A 26,052-nucleotide genomic window follows, 5' to 3' on the forward strand; every position below is an offset into this window, starting at 1 on the left:
GTCCAAATGCACTATTTGGGCATACAACGTCATAGAAGGGGAGCCGCCGCTCACCACATCATGGTGGGAGGGGGGATTCCACTCTCAGGAGGCACACTCTGTGTCGAGATTGAGAGATTCATTTGAAAGACTAGCAAGAGAATGGCTGTGCCCAGTGTCGGACTGGGGTACCTAGGGCCCACCAGTAAAATTTATTTAGGGGGCCCACCGTATGGATACATTCAAATATAATAAATAATTTAACAAGTTTTTAATATGAACATAGGCTGGTTGAGGTGCTGTACAGTCGTGGCCAAAAGTTTTGAGAATGACACAAATATTCGTTTTCACAAAGTTTGCTGCTAAACTGCTTTTAGATCTTTGTTTCAGTTGTTTCTGTGATGTAGTGAAATATAATTACACGCACTTCATATGTTTCAAAGGCTTTTATCGAAAATTACATGACATTTATGCAAAGAGTCAGTATTTGCAGTGTTGGCCCTTCTTTTTCAGGACCTCTGCAATTCGACTGGGCATGCTCTCAATCAACTTCTGGGCCAATTCCTGACTGATAGCAACCCATTCTTTCATAATCACTTCTTGGAGTTTGTCAGAATTAGTGGGTTTTTGTTTGTCCACCCGCCTCTTGAGGATGGACCACAAGTTCTCAATGGGATTAAGATCTGGAGAGTTCCAGGCCATGGACCCAAAATGTCAACGTTTTGGTCCCCAAGCCACTTAGTTATCACTTTTGCCTTATGGCACAGTGCTCCATCGTGCTGGAAAATGCATTGTTATTCACCAAACTGTTGTTGGATTGTTGGAAGAAGTTGCTGTTGGAGGGTGTTTTGGTACCATTCTTTATTCATGGCTGTGTTTTTGGGCAAAATTGTGAGTGAGCCCACTCCCTTGGATGAGAAGCAACCCCACAGATGAATGGTCTCAGGATGCTTTACTGTTGGCATGACACAGGACTGATGGTAGCGCTCACCTTTTCTTCTCCGGACAAGCCTTTTTCCAGATGCCCCAAACAATCGGAAAGAGGCTTCATCTGAGAATATGACTTTGCCCCAGTCCTCAGCAGTCCATTCACCATACTTTCTGCAGAAGATCAATCTGTCCCTGATGTTTTTTTTTGGAGAGAAGTGGCTTCTTTGCTGCCCTTCTTGACACCAGGCTATCTTCCAAAAGTCTTCGCCTCACTGTGCGTGCAGATGCGCTCACACCTGCCTGCTGCCATTCCTGAGCAAGCTCTGCACTGGTGGCACTCCGATCCCGCAGCTGAATCCTCTTTAGGAGACGATCCTGGCGCTTGCTGGACCTTCTTGGACGCCCTGAAGCCTTCTTAACAAGAATTGAACCTCTTTCCTTGAAGTTCCTTGATGATCCTATAAATTGTTGATTGAGGTGCAATCTTAGTAGCCACAATATCCTTGCCTGTGAAGCCTTTTTTATGCAACGCAATGATGGCTGCATGCGTTTCTTTGCAGGTCACCATGGTTAACAATGGAAGAACAATGATTTCAAGCATCACACTCCTATTAACATTTCAAGTCTGCCATTTTAACCCAATCAGCCTGACATAATGATCTCCAGCCTTGTGCTCGTCAACATTCTCACCTGAGTTAACAAGACGATTACTGAAATGATCTCAGCAGGTCCTTTAATGACAGCAATGAAATGCAGTGGAAATTTTATTTTGGGATTAAGTAAATTTTCATGGCAAAGAAGGACTATGCCAATCATCTGATCACTCTTCATAACATTCTGGCGTATATGCAAATTGCTATTATAAAAACTTAAGCAGCAACTTTTCCAATTTCTAATATTTATGTAATTCTCAAAACTTTTGGCCACGACTGTACATTCAATATATGTATGTAGTGCAGTAAATCTAATGTGTTATGTGCCACTTGTTCAGGGGGTGGGAGACTAGGGGCCCACCTTGCTCAGGGGCCCACCGGGGGGATTCCCCTGTACCCCTGTGGGCCAGTCCGAGCCTGGCTGTGCCCCCTCCCCGTATCAGCTACCATAATTCGCTGAATGTCATGCTGCTTCCTTTGGCGGTTGTCTTCATGACATTAAGACTGGTGTTTTACACTGGTGACTGGTGTTTCACACTGGTGTTTTTAACTACAGTAAACTGGAGTAAAATGCAAATTACTCTTCGTAAAATTTGGCATATTTTTTAGTAGTCTATGCATTGTAAAAGTAAATCTGTCCCTTCTATCCACAGGCATAGATTTGCGCCATAATTTATGCCAACGTCTGACATAAGTTACAGTAAATCTGATTGGTGGCATTAGCCACACCCCTGTCACTAAACTCCACCCTCTTAAAAAAACTAGAGAAATCAGCAACTTTGTGTGAATTTTGCTTTTGCCAAATTGAACTACTTTTATACCATGAAACTGATGTAAAGTCAGTGATAAATCCACCACTTAATAGCTGTATATATTATTCGTATTTCTCTTTGCTTTCCATTGAACTTTTCTGAGAAGTATTTCTCATTTTTTCAGTCTCCGTATACCAGCAACATTTAAACAGAAAAGGACACATTGGAGAGGAGAATAACTGACTGCTATTAACATACAGCTTAGCCAGGGATTAGTGGTCACATCTGCAATGAGGGTTAGTTCCCAGTTCTCCTTGCCCTCCCCAAACCCTGATCCTCAACCCATTCAGGCTTTTGAAGTTTTATTCTTTAAAATGAAATCCATTCAATGTGTTTCGGGGCTACCCATCCTCAGGAACAAAATGCGTTATTACATGTCTATGAAAGAAATGGCTTCATAACATACACATCATAATTCAAAATATTCCACAATTGGTTTCAAAATTGTTTGTTTTTTGTCTTTGTTAGGTGAAGTCATTTCAGCACTGGTGGATACTGGACTTCTAAATACAACCTACGTGTTGTTTACATCAGACCATGGGGAGCTTGCAATGGAACATAGGCAATTTTATAAGATGAGCATGTATGAAGGAAGCTCTCATGTACCACTTTTAATTATGGGACCCAACATCCAATCTGGAAAGAGAATCTCAAATATCGTATCTCTTGTGGACCTTTACCCCACCATGCTAGGTACGTAAGGGGAGGAACGGTCCAAACAATGGAAACTGCAGTTCTATGTTTCCAAATGTAAGATAGTGCACTTGGGCAGAAAGAACCCTCAGTTTGAGAATTGTATTGGCAGCTCTGTGTTAGCAAGGACTTCAGAAGAGAAGAATTTAGGCATCCTGATATCCGACAGCTTCAAAATGAGTGCACGGTGTGGACAGGAATCAGGGAAAGTAAATAGGATGCTTAGTTGTATAGCAATAGGTATAACCAGTAGGGAGAAATTGTGGTCCTGTGGTATACAGCTCTAATGAGACCACATCTGCAATACTGTGTCCAGTTTTGTAAAGACCGAGGCAAACAGGCACAGCTAGTGAAGGCCTGACATGACTGGGTTTGGAGTATTCAGGAAGATTAGGGGTTAATAGTAAACTGGGTGGGCTATGGAGGGACATAGGTAGTAGACGGACAGGGACTGGCTAGGAGGTATGGAAGGGAGGAGTATCATGAAGAACCTTGTAGAAAGTGTGGGGATCCGCTCTGGTAGGCAGTGGTAGCGAGTGCAGTATAGAGGCATCACAGACCGGTCTTGGTGTAAACCACAAGGCTTTGTTTATTCACACGGTGCATATTTGTGAAAGACGGTGCAGTTCATAGGGATGGTGGTCACACACAGCAAAATAATAGTTCAAACACAGCAAGTCCCTGCTGCAGGCTACTTGAGGCCTGTTTCAGTCACATAAAGCAAAGTCTATTTAAAGCCAGGAGTAATGTCACCTTTTCTCCTTGGTGAAGTAAGTCCATGGGTCCGGCTCCTAGCCACAGGACATGGATCCCTCCTGGATTCAGCTGCGGGTCCCTGCACACTCCTTTACAGGCCTCAGCACGCAGCCCAGCTCACCTCCACTCCTCACTCTCACAGCCAGAGAACACAGAAGCTCCACACTGTGCACCACACCCTTGTTGCTGGTCAGGCTTTAACCCTTCCCTGCAAAACCTGGCCTGGACCGTGGGGAGACAGGCAGCCGCCCGCATATCTGCCTGCTCCCAATAAGAGCCGGCCCGGATGCATTGTTAACAGCGTAACCGCTGCAAAATGCACTTTTCCGGCTCTTACTCCAGCGGGGCCAGGACCCCCGCTGGCACGTACCTCCCGTTTACCACCACCCCAGGTACTCTCCTACAGATCCCCCCCCTTTGTTCAACCCTGAAGGGTTGCACACCCTGTTCAATCCTGAGAGGTTGGACACACGTACAACAGTGTACCCGGGACAGGGCATCGGCATTCCCCTGTAAGCGGCCTGCCCTGTGTTCGACACTGAACTTAAAATTCTGGAGGGATAAGAACCATCTGGTGACCCGGGCACTCCCCTCCTTGGCCCGGCTCATCCACTGAAGAGGGGAATGGTCGGTCACCAGACGGAACCTTCTCCCTAACAGATAGTACCTAAGGGACTCGAGGGCCCACTTAATGGCCAGGCATTCTCTCTCTACCACGCTGTACCTGGTTTCCGCTGGGGTGAGTTTGCGACTCAGGAAGACAACAGGGTGTTCCTCCCCACTGATTTCCTGAGAGAGTACTGCCCCTAGGCCCACTCCAGAGGCGTCCGTCTGAACGACAAATTCCCGTGTGAAGTCTGGTGTCACCAAAACCGGGGACCCACACAGAGCCGACTTCAAACGGGAGAACGCCTCTTCCGCCTGCTCATCCCAGCGGACCATCACAGTCTTCCTCCCCTTTAAAAGTCTTGTCAATGGGGCCGCCACTCTGGCAAAGTTGGGGATAAAGCGCCTGTAATATCCTATCATCCCTAGGAACGAACGTACTTGCTTGGTGGTAAGAGGTCTGGGCCAGCTCTTGATCGCCTCAACCTTGTCTACCTGGGGTTTGACAACTCCCCGCCCAATCACGTATCCCAGGTACCGGACCTCCTCGAACCCGATCGAACATTTTTTTGGGTTGGCCGTCAGTCCGGCTTTTCTAAGTGAATCGACTACGGCCTGTACCTTGGGCAGGTGACTCTCCCAGTCCTGGCTAAACACGATGATGTCGTCCAGATATGCCGAAGCATATGGACGATGGGGCCGTAGGATGACGTCCATCAATCGCTGGAAGGTGGCTGGAGCGCCATGTAGGCCAAAGGGCAAAACTTGGTACTGAAATAACCCCTCGGGGGTGACAAAGGCAGTCTTCTCCTTTGCCGCCTCCATGAGAGGCACCTGCCAATATCCTTTTGTGAGGTCGAGGACCGAGAAATAGCGAGCTTTCCCTAGCCGTTCTATGAGCTCGTCTACCCGGGGCATGGGGTAGGCATCGAATTTCGACACTTCGTTGAGCTTTCTAAAGTCATTGCAGAAGCGCAGAGTACCGTCAGGTTTTGGGATGAGGACTATGGGGCTGGCCCACTCGCTCCTTGACTCCTCAATCACCCCTAACCTCAACATCGACCTTACTTCTTCTGAAATGGCCTGTCGCCGGGCCTCCGGTACACGATACGGCTTTAACCGTACCCTGACGTGGGGCTCGGTGACGATGTCATGTCGGACTACCGAAGTTCGACCAGGAAGCTCAGAGAACACGTCCCTATTTCGACTCACTAACTCTTTGGCTTCCTGAGCTTGTTTGGTCGACAGACCACCCGCTATCTTTACCGCGGAGGTGCCCTCCGGGACCTCGGGTGGAGCTGGGATCTTCCCCGCAGACAAGACAGTGCTTGGGCCGTCCCCAATGAGACACTCCCTATCTCTCCACGATTTCAGTAAATTTACATGATATACCTGTTCTGGCTTCCGCCGGCCTGGCTGGGATATCTTGTAATTCACTGGCCCTACCTTCTCTTTCACCTCGTAGGGACCTTGCCACCGTGCCAAAAACTTACTGTCAATGGTGGGGACTAGCACCAGTACCCGGTCACCCGGGTTAAATGTCCGGACCTGGGCACTCCGGTTGTATACCCGGCTCTGTGCCAGTTGGGCGGCCTCCATGTGTTCCCGGAGGATTGGTAGGACTGTCTCGATACGGTCCTGCATCTTTTCTATATGCTCTATAATACTCTTGTGTGGGGTGGGCTGTTGCTCCCACACCTCTTTAGCGATGTCCAGCAACCCTCTTGGCCGTCGACCGTACAATAGCTTGAAGGGCGAGAATCCCGTAGAGGCCTGGAGCACTTCTCGCACTGCGAACAATACGTACGGCAGCAACAAGTCCCAATCCTTTCAGTCTTTGGCTACGGTTCTTTTAAGCATAGTTTTTAGGGTTTTGTTAAAGCGCTCCACTAGTCCGTCGGTTTGAGGATGGTATACGGACGTGTGTAACCGTTTAACCCCTAAAAGCTTGCAGAGCTCCCTCGTCACCTTAGACATGAAGGGTGTCCCCTGGTCAGTCAGGATCTCTTTTGGAATCCCCACTCTTGCGAACATGCCCATGAGTTCTTTAGCTAGGAGCTTAGCTGAAGTATGACGTAGTGGGATCGCTTCAGGATATCTGGTGGCATAGTCTAAGACCACCAAGATATGCTGGTGCCCTCTGGCCGACTTGTTTATGGGGCCTACCAGATCCATCCCTATTCTTTCGAAGGGGACCTCAATGATGGGCATGGGTACTAGGGGACTGCGATAGTGGGGTTGGGGGCTCGTCATCTGACACACTGGACAGGATTGGCAAAACCTTTTGACCTCCTCATAAACCCCGGGCCAATAGAACCTTTGCAGAATCCGCTCTTGGTTTTTTTTTACGCCCAAATGTCCTCCCAGCACGTGGGAGTGGGCCAAGTCCAGTACCACACGGCGGTATGGCTGGGGTACCACCAGCTGCTCCCCTACCTCGTGCTGCACTTTGTCCACCCTATACAGCAGGTCCTGGTTAAAAGCCAAATGGGGAAACACCGAGTCGGCCCCTGGGTGCTGAGCCACCCCATTTACCACTGTCACCCCTTCCCTCGCCCGCAATAATGTCGGATCCTGGAGCTGGGCGGTCCCGAACGTGTCACGGGATACCTCCAGGTCCGGGATGGACGGGGTTTCCACGGATTCGCCTGCCAACACCTCTAGGGGAAACCTATCGGGATGACACTCTACAGGTGATGTGGTGACCCCTATGGCTGGTATCCCCGCATCGGGATCCTCGGGCACTGGGCCAGATTGTCGTCTGTCCCTAAGGGAAGGCATATCGCTCTTCCATAGAGTCCAGAATAAAGGAAAATCCCTTCCCAGTATTGCGGCATAAGGGATTTGGCGTCCCACTCCGACGACATGCTGCACCTCTTTGCCCAACACGGACATGGTAACCCTGGCAGTGGGGTACTCCCGGCGATCCCCATGGATACAGACAATGGACAGGGTTTGCTTCTCTGGGAGTGTCTCAGACACTAAGGACTCATGCACTAGGGTTACCAGGCTCCCAGAGTCCAGCAAAGCATTAATCGGATGCCCATCGATCAAGACTTGGCACAGAGGTGGCATATCGGCGTCCGGCCAGGCATCTGCGGTACATACAGGCCGGGCAAAGAAAGAGGACCGGCGAGCGAACCCGCAGTCCATGGGTTCAGGTGTTTGAGGACAGTTCGCTGCCCTATGTCCCAGGCCGTGGCAGTGCCAACATTGAATCCCCGTGGTCCCTCCCTGGTCTCTCTTCCCTGGAGTAGGACTAGCCTTCCCCCCCCTTTGTGGTTGGGTCCCTTTTTCCGGATCCCTAGCCTGAGAGGGAGCCTGACGGGATTCCCGTACCTGCGTTGAGTCCCGCACCAAGTCCTGGGTCGCCACATACCTCTCGACTAGGCTTACTAACTGATCCAGGTTGCTGGGGTCTCCCTGACCAACCCAGCGCTGTATGGCCCTTGGCAGGGTCCGCACCAAACGATCGACCACCACCCGATCCACCATCTGCGAGGGGCTCAATGTCTCAGGCTGCAGCCATTTTTTTACTAGGTGTAACAGGTCATAAGCCTGGGACCGAGCAGGCCGGGACTCAGAGAAGGCCCACTGGTAGACTCGATGTGCACGCACATAGGTATTAACCCCAAGACGAGCCAACACCTCCCTCTTCAGCCTCTTATAGCTCTTGGCTTCCTCCTGACTGAGGTCGAAGTAGGCCTTTTGTGCGTCTCCCACTAAAAATGGTGCTACTACTTCGGCCCACTGTTCTGCAGGTAACCTTTCCTGTTCCGCAGTGCGTTCGAAGACCATCAGGAACGCCTCGATATCATCCTCGGGGCCCATCTTTCTTAACGCTGAGCGCACCTTATCCCGGGCAGCAGGTAGGACTGCGGTTCCCCCTGGGACGGCTTGTTGTTGTAACACACGCATGGACTCCTGCATAGTCGCCAGTTGCTGGGCCAGTAGACTATTCAACTGCCGCTGGTCTCTCAGGGCTTCCTCATGTCTCCGAGTAGCCTCCTCATTACTTTGCACCAAGTGTCTAATGGCTTCCTCCATCTTATCTGGAGCCACAAAACTTGCCGGCTTAATATATGACATACAGTTCAAACAACACAATTTTTCGGCCTCACTGCTGTTTGCCCGCTGAAGCCACCAATTGTGGGGATCCGCTCTGGTAGGCAGTGGTAGCGAGTGCAGTATAGAGGCATCACAGACCGGTCTTGGTGTAAACCACAAGGCTTTGTTTATTCACACGGTGCATATTTGTGAAAGACGGTGCAGTTCATAGGGAGGGTGGTCACACACAGCAAAATAATAGTTCAAACACAGCAAGTCCCTGCTGCAGGCTACTTGAGGCCTGTTTCAGTCACATAAAGCAAAGTCTATTTAAAGCCAGCAGTAATGTCACCTTTTCTCCTTGGTGAAATAAGTCCATGGGTCCGGCTCCTAGCCACAGGACATGGATCCCTCCTGGATTCAGCTGCGGGTCCCTGCACACTCCTTTACAGGCCTCAGCATGCAGCCCAGCTCACCTCCACTCCTCACTCTCACAGCCAGAGAACACAGAAGCTCCACACTGTGCACCACACCCTTGTTGCTGGTCAGGTTTTAACTCTTCCCTGCAAAACCTAGCCTGGACCGTGGGGAGACAGGCACCCGCCCGCATATCTGCCTGCTCCCAATAAGAGCCGGCCCGGATCCATTGTTAACAGCGTAACCGCTGCAAAATGCACTTTTCCGGCTCTAAGGCTGGGTTCAGACCTGAGCGTCTTTGATATGCGCGTTTAACGCGCGTTTTTGACGCGCGTTTTTGACGCGCGTTTTTTGCAATAGTAAACGCGCGTTTGACGCGCGTTTGTGTGATTGACTGCAATGTCCTATGGCCACAAACGCGCTGTAAAACGCCCCAAAGAAGCTCAAGTACTTGTTTGAGCGTAGGGCGTTTTACAGCGCGTTTTTCTGCGCTGTAAAACGCTCAAGTGAGAACCAGGGCCATAGGGAAGCATTGGTTTTCATGTGTTGAGCGTTTTACAGCGCGTTCAAACGCGCTGTAAAACGCTCAACACATGAAAACCAATGCTTCCCTATGGCCCTGGTTCTCACTTGAGCGTTTTACAGCGCTGAAAAACGCGCTGTAAAACGCCCTACGCTCAAACAAGTACTTGAGCTTCTTTGGGGCGTTTTGACGCGCGTTTGTGGCCATAGGACATTGCAGTCAATCACACAAACGCGCGTCAAACGCGCGTTTACTATTGCAAAAAACGCTCGTCAAAAACGCGCGTTAAACGCGCATATCAAAGACGCTCAGGTCTGAACCCAGCCTAAGTCTGGGTTAACACTTGAGCGTTTTACAGCGCGTTCAAACGCGCTGTAAAACGCTCAACACATGAAAACCAATGCTTCCCTATGGCCCTGGTTCTCACTTGAGCGTTTTACAGCGCTGAAAAACGCGCTGTAAAACGCCCTACGCTCAAACAAGTACTTGAGCTTCTTTGGGGCGTTTTGACGCGCGTTTGTGGCCATAGGACATTGCAGTCAATCACACAAACGCGCGTCAAACGCGCGTTTACTATTGCAAAAAACGCTCGTCAAAAACGCGCGTCAAAAACGCGCGTTAAACGCGCATATCAATGACACTCAGGTCTGAACCCAGCCTTAGGCTGGGTTCACACTTGAGCGTTTTACAGCGCGTTCAAACGCGCTGTAAAACGCTCAACACATGAAAACCAATGCTTCCCTATAGCCCTGGTTCTCACTTGAGCGTTTTACAGTGCTGAAAAACGCGCTGTAAAACACCCTACGCTCAAACAAGTACTTGAGCTTCTTTGGGGCGTTTTACAGCACGTTTGTGGCCATAGGACATTGCAGTCAATCACACAAACGCGCGTCAAACGCGCGTTTACTATTGCAAAAAACGTGCATAAAAAACGTGCGTCAAAAACGCGCGTTAAACATGCATATCAAAGACGCTCAGGTCTGAACCCAGCTTTACTCCAGCGGGGCCAGGACCCCCGCTGGCACGTACCTCCCGTTTACCACCACCCCAGGTACTCTCCTACACAAGGGAATAGGGGGGGTTTTCATACCCGCGGTTGAACACAGACAAACTCACTTGCTCTTTTAAGAAATTCTTGAAAGGTAGGAAGGGAATTTATTTTTTTCTTTCTGATTATCTGACACAACAGCTTGAGGGGTTGTGGATGGCACTTATTGAGGTGGTTTGGGGCTCATTGAAGGTTTAGGGACCCCTTTTGAATTAAGATGAGTGTGGATGTCATGTCTTCTCACTGGGTCAATTTTGAGTAAAATGTTCTAAACAAACCAGGAGGCAATGTGTGGGCAGATTTGTTACTCCCATGGTGCAACTTGAGTCTCAGATATTTTCAGTAGAGCCAGAGAAAGCACCCTCTCACCTTCCCCTGGGACAGTCCTTCTTGTTGTATTGAATATTTGTGATTTTTGCTAATATGAAAGTTATATTTATTTTTGTATGTTAAAACATTTAAAAATAAGCTTTTGTCATTAATATTCTATTGACACACTGCATCAAGAGTTTTTATTTTTCCAGTGGGCAACTTAAGGTAGCACTCAGCATGGCTAACTAATCTGTCTACATACCCTAGTCAAGTACTGAATAAGGAATTTGGGGGGCGATTTATCAAACTGGTGTAAAGTAGAACTGGCTTAGTTGCTCATAGCAACCAATCAGATTCCACCTTTTCTTTTTCAAAGCAGCTGTGAAAAATAAAAGGTGGAATCTGATTGGTTGCTATGGGCAACTAAGCCAGTTCTACATTACACCAGTTTGATAAATGACCCTATTTGTTTATAGAGCACACCTAAAACTGCGGATGCCTGGTATTAACTTAATGTATTTTATGTATATACATAAAATACATTTTCCATCTCCCCCTTGGTCTTTATGGGCAGAAGTCATGGACAACAGCAACAGGGGTTTCTAATTTTGTTTACATGTAATGTCAAACATGAACAATATATACATTTACAGGATATATACCTCTGAAGGTGTTTCTGTGTAGGTTTTCCATACACGTAAGGAAGGTACCTCAAACTAACATCAGCTCTTTAAGAAATTTCTACACATAGATTATAAAATATTTTGTGAACTCACTTCAATATGTGTTATTTGTCCATCCTGAAGAAATAGCATAGATTGGTTCTTCCATTTCAGCACATTCTGACATATGTTTAATATATGGGACAGAATCGCTGTTATCTACACAAATGTCCTGTATGGAGAGTATTAGTGAAAAGGTGACCACATAGCTAGAGTTTTGGAAACTATATATATATATATATATATATATATATATATATATAATTATATATATATATAGTGGGGATTCACTCTGGTAGGCAGGTTAGCGGACGAGGAATAGAGGCAATAACAAAGTCTTTAACCACTTCAGCCCCCCTAGCTTAAACACCCTTAGGCCTCATGCACACGACCGTTGTGTGCACCCGTGGCCGTTGTGCCGTTTTCCATTTTTTTTCGCGGACCCATTGACTTTCAATGGGTCCGTGGAAAAATCGGAAAATGCACCGTTTTGCAGCCGCATCCGTGATCCGTGTTTCCTGGCCGTGAAAAAAATAGGACCTGTCCTATTTTTTTCACGGCCAACGGTTCACGGACCCATTCAAGTCAATGGGTCCGTGAAAGAACACGGATGCACACAAGATTGGCATCCGTGTCCGTGATCCGTGGCCGTAGGTTAGTTTTTATACAGACGGATCCGAAGATCCGTCTGCATAAAAGCTTTTTCAAAGCTGAGTTTTCACTTCGTGAAAACTCAGAACCGACAGTATATTCTAACACAGAAGCGTTCCCATGGTGATGGGGATGCTTCTAGTTAGAATACACTACAAACTGTGTACAAGACTGCCCCCTGCTGCCTGGCAGCACCCGATCTCTTACAGGGGGCCATGATCAGCACAATTAACCCCTTCAGGTGCGGGGGTTAATTGTGCTGATCACGGCCCCCTGTAAGAGATCAGGGCTGCCAGGCAGCAGGGGGCAGACCCTCCCCCCTCCCCAGTTTGAATATCATTGGTGGCCAGTGCGCCCCCCCCCTCCCTCTATTGTAATAATTCGTTGGTGGCACAGTGTGCGCCCCCCCCTCCCTCCCTCTATTGTAATAATTCGTTGGTGGCACAGTGTGCGCCCCCCATCGGCCCCCCCCTCCCTCTATAGCATTAACAACATTGGTGGCCAGTGTGCGGCCTCCCATCTCCCCCCCCCCCATCATTGGTGGCAGCGGAGTTCCGATCGGAGTCCCAGTTTAATCGCTGGGGCTCCGATCGGTAACCATGGCAACCAGGATGCCACTACAGTCCTGGTTGCCATGGTTACTTAGCATCCCATCCCCCCCCCCCCCCCCCCCCCGATCATTGGTGGCAGCGGGTTACTAGCAATAGTACAATAGTAGAAGATTCATACTTACCGGCTGCTGCGATGTTCGTGTCCGGCCAGGAGCTCCACCTACTGGTAAGTGACAGGTTTATGCGGCGCATTGCTAAATGAACTGTCACTTACCAGTAGGAGGAGCTCCCGGCCGGAAGCAGACATCGCAGCTCCCAGGTAAGTATGAATCTTTTACTATTGTACTATTGCTAGTAACCCGCTGCCACCAATGATGGGGGGGGGGGGGGAGATGGGAGGCCGCACACTGACCACCAATGTTGTTAATGCTATAGAGGGAGGGGGGGCCGATGGGGGGCGCACACTGTGCCACCAACGATTTATTACAATAGAGGGAGGAAGGAGGGGGGGGGCGCACACTGTGCCACCAACGATTTATTACAATAGAGGGAGGAAGGGGGGGGCGCACACTGTGCCACCAATGAATTATTACAATAGAGGGAGGAAGGGGGGGGGGGGGGGGGGGCGCGCACTGTGCCACCAACGATTTATTACAATAGAGGGAGAAAGGGGGGGGGCCGCACTGGCCACCAATGATATTCAAACTGGGAGGGGGGAGGTCTGCCCCCTGCTGCCTGGCAGCCCTGATCTCTTACAGGGGGATATGATAGTACAATTAACCCCTTCAGGTGCGGCACCTAAGGGGTTAATTGTGCTGATCACGGCCCCCTGTAAGAGATCAGGTGCTGCCAGGCAGCAGGGGGCAGTCATGTACACAGTTTGTAGTGTATTCTAACTAGAAGCGTCCCCATCACCATGGGAACGCTTCTGTGTTAGAATATACTGTCGGAAATGAGGTTTCACGATCTAACTCATATCCGACAGTATATTCTAACATAGAGGCGTTCCCATGGTGATGGGGACGCTTCAAGTTAAAATATACCATCGGATTGGAGAAAACTCCGATCAGATGGTATAAAAGGGACTCCAGACATTGAAAGTCAATGGGGACGGATCCGTTTGAAATGGCACCATATTGTGTCAACGTCAAACGGATCCGTCCCCATTGACTTGCATTGTAATTCAGGACGGATCCGTTTGGCTCCGCACGGCCAGGCGGACACCAAAACGACTTTTTTTTCATGTCCGTGGATCCTCCAAAAATCAAGGAAGACCCTTAGGCCTCATGCACACGAACGTATTTTTTTGCGGTCCGCAAAAACGGGTCCCGTTTTTCCGTGATCCGTGACCGTTTTTTCATCCGTGGGTCTTCCTTGATTTTTGGAGGATCCACGGACATTAAAAAAAAAGTCGTTTTGGTGTCCGCCTGGCCGTGCGGAGCCAAACGGATCCGTCCTGAATTACAATGCAAGTCAATGGGGACGGATCCGTTTGACATTGACACAATATGGTGCCATTTCAAACGGATCCGTCCCCATTGACTTTCAATGTAAAGTCTGGAGTCCCTTTTATACCATCGGATCGGAGTTTTCTCCAATCCGATGGTATATTTTAACTTGAAGCGTCCCCATCACCATGGGAACGCCTCTATGTTAGAATATACTGTCGGATATGAGTTAGATCGTGAAACCTCATTTCCGACAGTATATTCTAACACAGAGGCGTTCCCATGGTGATGGGGACGCTTCTAGTTAGAATATACTACAAACTGTGTACATGACTGCCCCCTGCTGCCTAGCAGCATCCGATCTCTTACAGGGGGCCGTGATCAGCACAATTAACCCCTCAAGTGCCGCATCTGAAGGGGTTAATTGTACTATCATATCCCCCTGTAAGAGATCAGGGCTGCCAGGCAGCAGGGGGCAGACCCCCCCCCCTCCCCAGTTTGAATATCATTGATGGCCAGTGCCCCCCCCCCCCTTCCTCCCTCTATTGTAATAATTCGTTGGTGGCACAGTGTGCGCCCCCCCGCCCCCCCCTTCCTCCCTCTATTGTAATAAATCGTTGGTGGCACAGTGTGCGCCCCCCATCGGCCCCCCCTCCCTCTATAGCATTAACACAACATTGGTGGCCAGTGTGCGGCCTCCCATCTCCCCCCCCCGATCATTGGTGGCAGCGGGTTACTAGCAATAGTACAATAGTAAAAGATTCATACTTACCTGGGAGCTGCGATGTTCGTGTCCGGCCGGGAGCTCCTCCTACTGGTAAGTGACAGTTCATTTAGCAATGCGCCGCACAGACCTGAGGCTGTCACTTACCAGTAGGTGGAGCTCCCCGCCGGACACGAACATCGCAGCAGCAGGTAAGTATGAATCTTCTACTATTGTACTATTGCTAAGTAACCATGGCAACCAGGACTGTAGTAGCGTCCTGGTTGCCATGGTTACCGATCGGAGCCCCAGCGATTAAACTGGGACTCCGATCGGAACTCCGCTGCCACCAATGATGGGGGGGGGGAGATTGGAGGCCGCACACTGGCCACCAATGTTGTTAATGCTATAGAGGGAGGGGGGGCCGATGGGGGGCGCACACTGTGCCACCAACGAATTATTACAATAGAGGGAGGGAGGGGGGGGGGCGCACACTGTGCCACCAACGAATTATTACAATAGAGGGGGGGGGGGCCGCACTGGCCATCAATGATATTCAAACTGGGGAGGGGGGGGGTCTGCCCCCTGCTGCCTGGCAGCCCTGATCTCTTACAGGGGGATATGATAGTACAATTAACCCTTTCAGGTGCCGCACCTGAAGGGGTTAATTGTGCTGATCACGGCCCCCTGTAAGAGATCGGGTGCTGCCAGGCAGCAGGGGGCAGTCTTGTACACAGTTTGTAGTGTATTCTAACTAGAAGCGTCCCCATCACCATGGGAACGCTTCTGTGTTAGAATATACTGTCGGTTCTGAGTTTTCACGAAGTGAAAACTCAGCTTTGAAAAAGCTTTATGCAGACGGATCTTCGGATCCGTCTGTATAAAAACGAACCTACGGCCACGGATCACGGACACGGATGCCAATCTTGTGTGCATCCGTGTTCTTTCACGGACCCATTGACTTGAATGGGTCCGTGAACCGTTGGCCGTGAAAAAAATAGGACAGGTCATATTTTTTTCACGGCCAGGAAACACGGATCACGGATGCGGCTGCAAAACGGTGCATTTTCCGATTTTTCCACGGACCCATTGAAAGTCAATGGGTCCGCGAAAAAAAACGGAAAACGGCACAACGGCCACGGGTGCACACAACGGTCGTGTGCATGAGGCCTTAATGACCAGGCCACTTTTTACACTTCTGCACTACACTACTTTCACCGTTTATTGCTCGGTCATGCAACTTACCACCCAAATGAATTTTACCTCCTTTTCTTCTCACTAATAGAGATTTCATTTGGTGGTATTTCATTTGGTGGTATTTCATTGCTGCTGACATTTTTACTTTTTTTGTTATTAATCGAAATTTTATTTTTCACTTTCAGTTGTAATTTTTTTTAAAAAAAACAACAACATCCATATATAAATTTTTCTCTAAATTCGATGTTCTACATGTCTTTGATAAAAAAAAAATGTTTGGGTAAAAGAAAATGGTTTGGGTAAAAGTTATAGCGTTTACAAACTATGGTCCAAAAATGTGAATTTCCACTTTTTGAAGCAGCTCTGACTTTCTGAGCACCTGTCATGTTTCCTGAGGTTCTACAATGGCCAGACAGTACAAACACCCCACAAATGACCCCATTTCGGAAAGTAGACACCCTAAGGTATTCGCTGATGGGCATAGTGAGTTCTTAGAACTTTTTATTTTTTGTCACAAGTTAGCGGAAAATGATGATTTATTTATTATTATTTTTTTCCTTACAAAGTCTCATATTCCACTAACTTGTGACAAAAAATAAAAACTTCCATGAACTCACTATGCCAATCACGAAATACCTTGGGGTGTCTTCTTTCCAAAATGGGGTCACTTGTGGGGTAGTTATACTGCCCTGACATTCTAGGGGCCCTAATGTGTGGTAAGTAGTTTGGAATCAAAATGTGTAAAAAATGACCTGTGAAATCCTAAAGGTGCTCTTTGGAATGTGGGCCCCTTTGCCCACCTAGGCTGCAAAAAAGTGTCACACATCTGGTATCACCGTACTCAGGAGAAGTTGGGAAATGTGTTTTGGGGTGTCATTTTACATATACCCACATTCCAAAGAGCACCTTTAGGATTTCACAGGTCATTTTTTACAGATTTTGATTTCAAACTACTTACCACACATTAGGGCCCCTAGAATGCCAGGGCAGTATAACTACCCCACAAGTGACCCCATTTTGGAAAGAAGACACCCCAAGGTATTTCGTGATGGGCATAGTGAGTTCATGGAAGTTTTTATTTTTTTGTCACAAGTTAGTGGAATATGAGACTTTGTAAGAAAAAAATAAAGAAAACAATCATCATTTTCCGCTAACTTGTGACAAAAAATAAAAAATTCTTGGAACTCGCCATGCCCCTCAAGGAATACCTTGGGGTGTCTTCTTTTCAAAATGGGGTCACTTGTGGAAGAGTTATACTGCCCTGGCATTTTAGGGGCCCGAATGCGTGAGAAGTAGTTTGAAATCAAAATCTGTAAAAAATGCCCTGTGAAATTCGAAAGGTGCTCTTTGGAATGTGGGCCATTTGCCCACCTAGGCTGCAAAAAAGTGTTACACATCTGGTATCGCCGTACTCAGAAGAAGTAGGGCAATGTGTTTTGGGGTGTCTTTTTACATATACCCATGCTGGGTGAGAGAAATATCTCGGCAAAAGACAAAGTTGGCATTTGACCAAGATATTTATCTCACCCAGTATGGGTATATGTAAAATGACACCCCAAAACACATTGCCCAACTTCTCCTGAGTACGGAGATACCACATGTGTGACACTTTTTTGCAGCCTAGATGCGCAAAGGGGCCCAAATTCCTTTTATGAGGGCATTTTTAGACATTTGGATCCCAGACTTCTTCTCACGCTTTAGGGCCACTAAAATGCCAGGGCAGTATAAATATCCCACATGTGACCCCATTTTGGAAAGAAGACACCCCAAGGTATTCAAAGAGGGGCATGGCGCGTTCATAGATTTTTTTTTTTTTGGCACAAGTTAGCGGAAATTGATTTTTTTTTTTTTCTCACAAAGTCTCCCTTTCCGCTAACTTGGGACAAAAATTTCAATCTTTCATGGACTCAATATGCCCCTCCGGAATACCTTGGGGTGTCTTCTTTCCGAAATGGGGTCACATGTGGGGTATTTATACTGCCCTGGCATTTTAGGGGCCCTAAAGCGTGAGAAGAAGTCTGGAATATAAATGTCTAAAAATGTCTAAAAAAATTTACGCATTTGGATTCCGTGAGGGGTATGGGGAATTCATGTGAGATTTTATTTTTTGACACAAGTTAGTGGAATATGAGAGTTTGTAAGAAAAAAATAACTAAAAAAAAATAAAAATTCCGCTAACTTGTGCCAAAATAATGTCTGAATGGAGCCTTACAGAGGGGTGATCAATGACAGGGGGGTGATCAATGACAGGGGGGTGATCAGGGAGTCTATATGGAGTGATCACCCCCCTGTCATTGATCACCCCCCTGTAAGGCTCCATTCAGACGTCCGTATGTGTTTTGCGGATCCGATCCATGTATCCGTGGATCCGTAAAAAACATACGGATGTCTGAATGGAGCCTTACAGGGGGGTGATCATTGACAGGGGGGTGATCAGGGAGTCTATATGGGGTGATCAGGGGTTCATAAGGGGTTAATAAGTGACGGGGGTGGGTAGTGTAGTGTGGTGCTTGGTGCTACTTATTACAGAGCTGCCTGTGTCCTCTGGTGGTCGATCCAAGCAAAAGGGACCACCAGAGGACCAGGTATATTAGACGCTGTTATCAAAACAGCGTCTAATATACCTGTTAGGGGTTAAAAAAATCGCATCTACAGCCTGCCAGCGAACGATCGCCGCTGGCAGGCTGCAGATCCACTCGCTTACCTTCCGATCCTGTGAACGCGCGCGCCTGTGTGCGCGAGATGACGCACGGGTGCGTCCAGGAGGAATGAATCGACCTCCTCCAGGACGCATCCGTGCGTTAGGTGGTCCGGAGGCCGTTAACTTAAACAGTTCAGTGTTTATTCACACATTAAGGCTATATACACACGACCGTGCTGTTTTTTGCTGTCCGCAAACCGCGGATCCGCAAAAAACAGAAGCTGCCCGTGTGCCTTTCGCAAGTTGCAGAACGGAACGGGCAGCCCATTGTAGAAATGCCTATTCTTGACTAGAATAGAACATGTTATATTTTTTTTGCGGGGCCACGGAACGGAGCAACAGATGTGGACAGCACACAGTGTCCGCATCCAAGCCGCAATAACAGCGCAGATTACGGCGCAGGGAGCAGTCCGACAGTCACTGCGCCCGCGCCGAATACAGGAGGACACGGCGCAGGCGCGAGAATTCGGCCGAGATGGAGAGAAGTAGGCTGTCAATCTAGAGGAGAGGGGCGGGCTGGAGGGACGCGCTGGGCAGCAGAAATAGTGAGTAGACGGAGCCTCTAGGTGCTGAAAAGACGCCCCCATAGCACCTAGAGGCTCATTTGCATATCAATAAAACTATGTTTTTAAGCTTAACCGCTCCAGACAAAGGTAATACATGAACATAGTTAGGTACAGCAGACAATAGCAGATCGCTAGTGTCAGACAGCTAAATAGGTGAATTTTTTTTGGTAGAAACCCTTTAAGATGGATTGTAGGTAGGGACATTGGGTGTGGGGGTAGCACAGAGCTGTACTATTCCATAATCTTTCATGACAGACAGTTATATACACATAACTGCTACCGACCAATCAATGCCGACCACCTGTACAATTTTCCTTAGTCTTGGACAACCCTTTAAATTTGTTTACTTCTATTCTTTATGGTTTCATTTTCTTTCCTTCTTAATTAGAGATTGCTGGAGTTTCTACGCCTCAACACATAAGTGGTTTTTCTCTGTTGCCGTTATCATGTACAAGCTCAAACAATGATATCATTCCGGGGTCTGAGTTACGTCCTAACTGGGCTCTAAGTCAGTTTCATGGTGCTGATGCAAATGCTTCAACCTACATGCTGCGAAAAAATTACTGGAAGTTCATTGCATACTCAGATGGTGATTCATTTCCTCCACAGTTGTTTGGTAAGACCTTTGCTGAGAATATTTCAAAAAAAAATTTTTATTACTGGTATTTGTAATTAATTAGATTTATTTTTGACCATGCAGCTAATCCGGTAACTTTAATATACTACTGATTAACTGAAAACTTGACAATTGATTGCTCAGACATGTTTTAAACTAATCTTTTTTTTCCTCCCTAAATCATATACATTAGTTATGAGTCTGCTATATTCATCTTCTTACATCCTCCAACTACCTGTTGCAATAGTTGCCTGACCTGACCTGTGCACCGTTTTCACCTTTTGCTGCCTGCCCTGACCACGGATTAGCATTAGAGATGAGCGAATCGAATCAGATGAAGTGGAATTCGATCCGAATTTTAGGAAAAATGCAACGAATGCGAATTTCCTCGCGCTTTGGGGTTACGAATTGCAATTTTTCCTAAAATGGCGGCTACACGTGTGAGGACTGAGGACATGGGGCAAGGAACTCTGGGAAGGCGGGATCACCCAGATTGACATGCATGCGTGCAGCCAATCAGCCATGTGATGTCACATCCCTGTTGTGGAATACCACTCAGAAAACGCATTCTTCAGGAAGAATAAGGTTTATTGCGGCTTGCTGGGAGCATTAACAGCTTCAATAGCACAAAAGAAAATACTCAAAGGGGGAGAGGCCCACACTCATCTTATACACATAACCATCCTAAACTTTACATACTTGTCTTATCCTCATTGGATAGGCTTAACTCTCTCTACAACCCCATTGGAAATCTCCATGCATGGATAATCTGTGGAAAAAGATAAATATATTCGCAGTTTACTTCTGCAGTTATATGTGATGAAAGAGTTTAGTGACATATTTCAATACAAAAAGAAAAATATATATGCAGTTCACTGTTGAAGTTATTTGCGGTGAAAGCGTTTAGTGACCTATTTCAGTTCAAAAAGAAAAATATATTCTCAGTTCATTTCTGCAGTTATATGTGTTGAAAGCATTTAGTGGCCTATTTTAGTACAGAAAGAAAAATATATACACAGTTCACTGTTGAAGTTATTTGCAGTGAAAGCATTTAGGGACCTATTTCAATACTAAAAGAAAAATATATACGCAGTTCACTGTTGCATTTATTTTTGGTAAAGCATTTAGTGGCCTATTTCAGTTCAAAAAGAAAAATATATTCTCAGTTTTTTTCTGCAGTTATAGGTGTTGAAAGCAGAAAAATATATACGCTGTTCACTGGTGCATGTATTTCTGGTAAAAGCACTTGGCCTATTTCAGTACAAAAAGAAAAATATATACGCAGTTCACTGTTGAAGTTATTTGCTGCGAAAGTGTTTAGTGACATATTTCAGTACAAAAAGAAAAATATATACGCAGTTCACTGTTCAAGTTATTTGCGGTGAAAGCGTTTAGTGACCTACACTCACCTAAAGAATTATTAGGAACACCTGTTCTATTTCTCATTAATGCAATTATCTAGTCAACCAATCACATGGCAGTTGCTTCAATGCATTTAGGGGGGTGGTCTTGGTCAAGACAATCTCCTGAACTCCAAACTGAATGTCAGAATGGGAAAGAAAGGTGATTTAAGCAATTTTGAGCGTGGCATGGTTGTTGGTGCCAGACGGGCCGGTCTGAGTATTTCACAATCTGCTCAGTTACTGGGATTTTCACGCACAACCATTTCTAGGGTTTACAAAGAATGGTGTGAAAAGGGAAAAACATCCAGTATGCGGCAGTCCTGTGGGCAAAAATGCCTTGTGGATGCTAGAGGTCAGAGGAGAATGGGCCGACTGATTCAAGCTGATAGAAGAGCAATGTTGACTGAAATAACCACTCGTTACAACCGAGGTATGCAGCAAAGCATTTGTGAAGCCACAACATGCACAACCTTGAGGCGGATGGGCTACAACAGCAGAAGACCCCACCGGGTACCACTCATCTCCACTACAAATAGGAAAAAGAGGCTACAATTTGCACCAGCTCACCAAAATTGGACTGTTGAAGACTGGAAAAATGTTGCCTGGTCTGATGAGTCTCGATTTCTGTTGAGACATTCAAATGGTAGAGTCCGAATTTGGCGTAAACAGAATGAGAACATGTATCTATCCTCTGATGGCTACTTCCAGCAGGATAATGCACCATGTCACAAAGCTCGAATCATTTCAAATTGATTTCTTGAACATGACAACGAGTTCACTGTACTAAAATGGCCCCCTCAGTCACCAGATCTCAACCCAATAGAGCATCTTTAGGATGTGGTGGAACGGGAGCTTCGTGCCCTGGATGTGCATCCCTCAAATCTCTATCAACTGCAAGATGCTATCCTATCAATATGGGCCAACATTTCTAAAGAATGCTATCAGCACCTTGTGGAATCAATGCCACGTAGAATTAAGGCAGTTCTGAAGGCAAAAGGGGGTCCAACACCGTATTAGTATGGTGTTCCTAATAATTCTTTAGGTGAGTGTATTTCAGTATAGAAAGAAAAATATATATGCACTTCACTGGTGCAGTTATTTCTGGTAAAAGCGTTTAGTGGCCTATTTCAGTACAAAAAGAAAAATATATTCTCAGTTCACTTCTGCAGTTATATGTATTGAAAGTGTTTAGTGGCCTATTTCATTACAGAAAGAAAAAAAATATACACACTTCATTGGTGCAGTTATTTCTGGTAAAAGAGTTTAGTGGCCTATTTCAGTACAGAAAGAAAAATATATACCCACTTCACTGGTGCAGTTATTTGTGGCAAAAGCATTTAGTGGCCTATTTCAGTACAGAAAGAAAAATATATACGCAGTTCACTGGTGCAGTTATTTGTGGCAAAAACATTTAGTGGCCTATTTCAGTACAGAAAAAAATATATATACGCAGTTCACTGGTGCATTTATTTGTGGCAAAAGCATTTAGTGGCCTATTTCAGTACAAAAAGAAAAATATATTCTCAGTTCAGTTCGTCAGTTATATGTGTTGAAAGCGTTTGGTGGCCTATTTCAGTACAGAAAGTAAAATATTTTCATCGCTTTTAGGGGTGTTTTAATTTGCTTTTAATTATATATACGGAGTCAGGGTCACCTAGAATCAAGCCAGCAAGGAAACACAAATAAAGGAAAAAGACTTATCTGAAGAATCAGCAGTAGCAGCCTCCAACAGTGAACAACTCATCCAGGAAGAAGTATAAACAGCAAAGTGAGGCAGTATGGGAGGGAATATAAAGGGAGACAATTAGTGTAAATAGGTGACAGCTGGGAGAAGGAAAGGAGATGACAAAGTGAAACCAAAACAAAGAACGTCATGCAAGAGGTAGAGAAGAACGTCTAACAGACCTTCTCACAGAACTGGCGGTGACAGTACCCCTCCCTCTACGGGTGGACTCCGGACACTCAGCCCACCTTCTCAGGATAAGACCTATGGAGAGCCCTGATGAGACGAGTGGCCTTAATGTCCGCCACTGGGACCCACATCCTCTCCTCAGGACCATAACCCTCCCAATGAACGAGGTACTGGAGAGAACCGCGGATAATGAGAGAATCCACAATCCTAGAGACCTGAAATTCAAGATTACCATCAACAACAATCGGAGGAGGAGGCAAAGAGGAGGGTACAGTGGGTTGGACATAAGGTTTTAATAGGGACCTGTGAAAAACATTATGGCTCTTCCAAGTCTGAGGAAGAGCAAGACGGAAGGCAACGGGATTGATGACGGACAAGATCTTGTAAGGCCCAATAAACTTAGGACCCAACTTCCAGGAGGGAACCTTCAGTTTGATATTCTTTGTAGACAACCACACCAGATCACCCACATTCAGCTCCGGACCAGGCACACGTCTCTTATCCGCCACACGCTTATATCTCTCACTCATCCTCTTCAGATTACCCTGAATCTTTTGCCAAATAAATGACAAAGACGAGGAAAATCTCTCCTCATCAGGTAAACCAGAAGACCCCTCTCCAGAGAATGTCCCAAACTGCGGCTGAAACCCATATGCACCAAAAAATGGTGACTTATCAGAGGACTCCTGGCGACGGTTATTTAAATCAAACTCAGCAAGGGACAAAAAAGAACACCAATCCTCCTGATTCTCCGCCACAAAACAGCGCAGATATGTCTCCAGATTCTGATTGACGCGTTCGGTCTGACCATTCGACTGCGGGTGAAAAGCAGAAGAGAACAACAACCGAACACCCAAGCGAGAACAGAAGGCCTTCCAGAATCTGGAAACAAATTGCGTGCCCCTATCAGAAACGATGTCTGAAGGAATGCCATGCAATTTAACAATGTGATCCACAAACGCTTGCGCCAGCGTCTTAGAATTGGGTAACCCAGGAAAGGGAATGAAATGTGCCATTTTGCTAAAATGGTCCACTACTACCAGAATCACAGTCTTCCCTGAGGAACGAGGCAGGTCCGTAATGAAGTCCATGGACAGATGCGTCCAAGGACAGGAAGGAATGGGTAATGGGAGGAGAGAACCCGATGGCCGTGAATGAGGGACCTTGGCACGAGCACAGGTCTCGCAGGCTGCCACAAAACCCTTAACCGTCTTACGAAGAGCCGGCCACCAGAATCTCTGAGCAATGAGATCCACTGTGGCTCTACTCCCCAGGTTCCCAGCAAGGACAGTATCATGGTGCTCCTTAAAAACCTTGTGTCGTAAAGCGAGAGGCACAAACAACCTCCCAGGGGGACAAAGATAAAGAGCCTCTGCCTGGGCTGCCTGAACCTCTGCCTCCAAATCAGGATAAAGAGCAGAGACGACCACCCCTTCAGCCAAAATGGGACCCGGGTCTTCAAAGTTTCCCCCTCCCGGAAAACAACGTGACAGGGCATCTGCCTTCACATTTTTAACCCCAGGGCGGAACGTAACAACAAAATTAAACCTAGAAAAGAACAAAGACCATCTGGCCTGTCTCGGGTTCAGACGCTTGGCCGATTCCAAGTAGGCCAGATTCTTATGGTCTGTAAACACGGTAATAGGGTGTCTGGCTCCCTCTAACCAATGGCGCCATTCCTCAAAAGCTAATTTGATGGCCAACAACTCCCTATCTCCCACATCATAATTTCTCTCTGCAGAGGAGAGTTTCCTTGAGAAAAAGGCACACGGTCGCCATTTGGCAGGAGAGAGACCCTGAGATAAGACCGCACCCACACCCACCTCAGAAGCGTCCACCTCAACAATAAAAGGTAGAGAGACATCAGGTTGTACCAAAATGGGAGTGGAAGCAAAACTCTCTTTGATACTAGAAAAGGCTTTAAGCGCATCTACCGACCACAAAGAAAAATCTACCCCCTTTTTAGTCATATCAGTGAGTGGCTTAACAACAGAGGAATAATTCAAAATGAACTTTCTGTAATAATTGGCAAAACCCAAAAACCGCATCAGCGCCTTCTGATTCTCAGGAAGCTCCCAATCAAGCACAGCGCGGACCTTCTCAGGGTCCATGCGAAAACCAGAAGCGGAGAGAAGAAAACCAAGAAATTGAATCTCTGGAACCGCAAACACACATTTTTCCAGTTTAGCGTACAATTTATTATCCCGCTGAATCAGCAAGACCTGACGTAGGTGGTCTCGATGAGTCTTGAAATCAGGAGAAAAAAATCAAAATGTCATCTAGATACACCAGTACAAATTTCCCCATTAAATGATAAAAAATGCAGTTCACAAAATGTTGGAAGACGGCCGGAACATTCATCAAACCAAAGGGCATAACCAAATTGTCAAAATGACCCTCAGGGGTATTGAAGGCCGTCTTCCATTTGTCCCCTTCCCTGACCCTGACTAGGTTGTATGCCCCTCTTAAATCCAACTTAGAAAAAACCTTAGCCCCAACAATCTGGTTAAACAGGTCCGGGATCAGAGGAAGCGGATATGGGTCACGAATCCTGATACGGTTCAGCTCCCTGAAATCCAGACAAGGTCTTAAAGAACCATCTTTTTTCTTAACAAAAAAAACCCAGCGGCAACAGGTGACTTCGAGGGTCGGATGTGTCCCTTTCTCAGGCTCTCAGAGATATAAATACGCATAGCGACTCTTTCAGGTTGGGAGAGATTGTATAAACGTGATTTTGGCAGTTTGGCACCTGGGATGAGATTAATAGGGCAGTCGTACTCCCGATGCGGGGTAACTCCTGGACACC

At 46.9% G+C, this 26,052-nt stretch overlaps 1 protein-coding gene across 1 annotated transcript in view; it reads left to right on the forward strand.

Moving 5' to 3' along the window:
* Window positions 1-26,052, forward strand: part of ARSK (arylsulfatase family member K) — a 181,693-nt gene that overhangs the window by 81,899 nt on the left and 73,742 nt on the right. The window contains exons 6-7 of the mRNA XM_040421555.1: window positions 2,843-3,067; window positions 19,704-19,931. Of these exons, the coding sequence (XP_040277489.1) occupies window positions 2,843-3,067; window positions 19,704-19,931 (453 nt within the window). The remainder of the gene's footprint in view (window positions 1-2,842; window positions 3,068-19,703; window positions 19,932-26,052) is intronic.

The sequence above is a fragment of the Bufo bufo genome, chromosome 2 (assembly GCF_905171765.1).
Source record: "Bufo bufo chromosome 2, aBufBuf1.1, whole genome shotgun sequence".
Taxonomy (NCBI): Eukaryota; Metazoa; Chordata; class Amphibia; order Anura; family Bufonidae; genus Bufo; species Bufo bufo.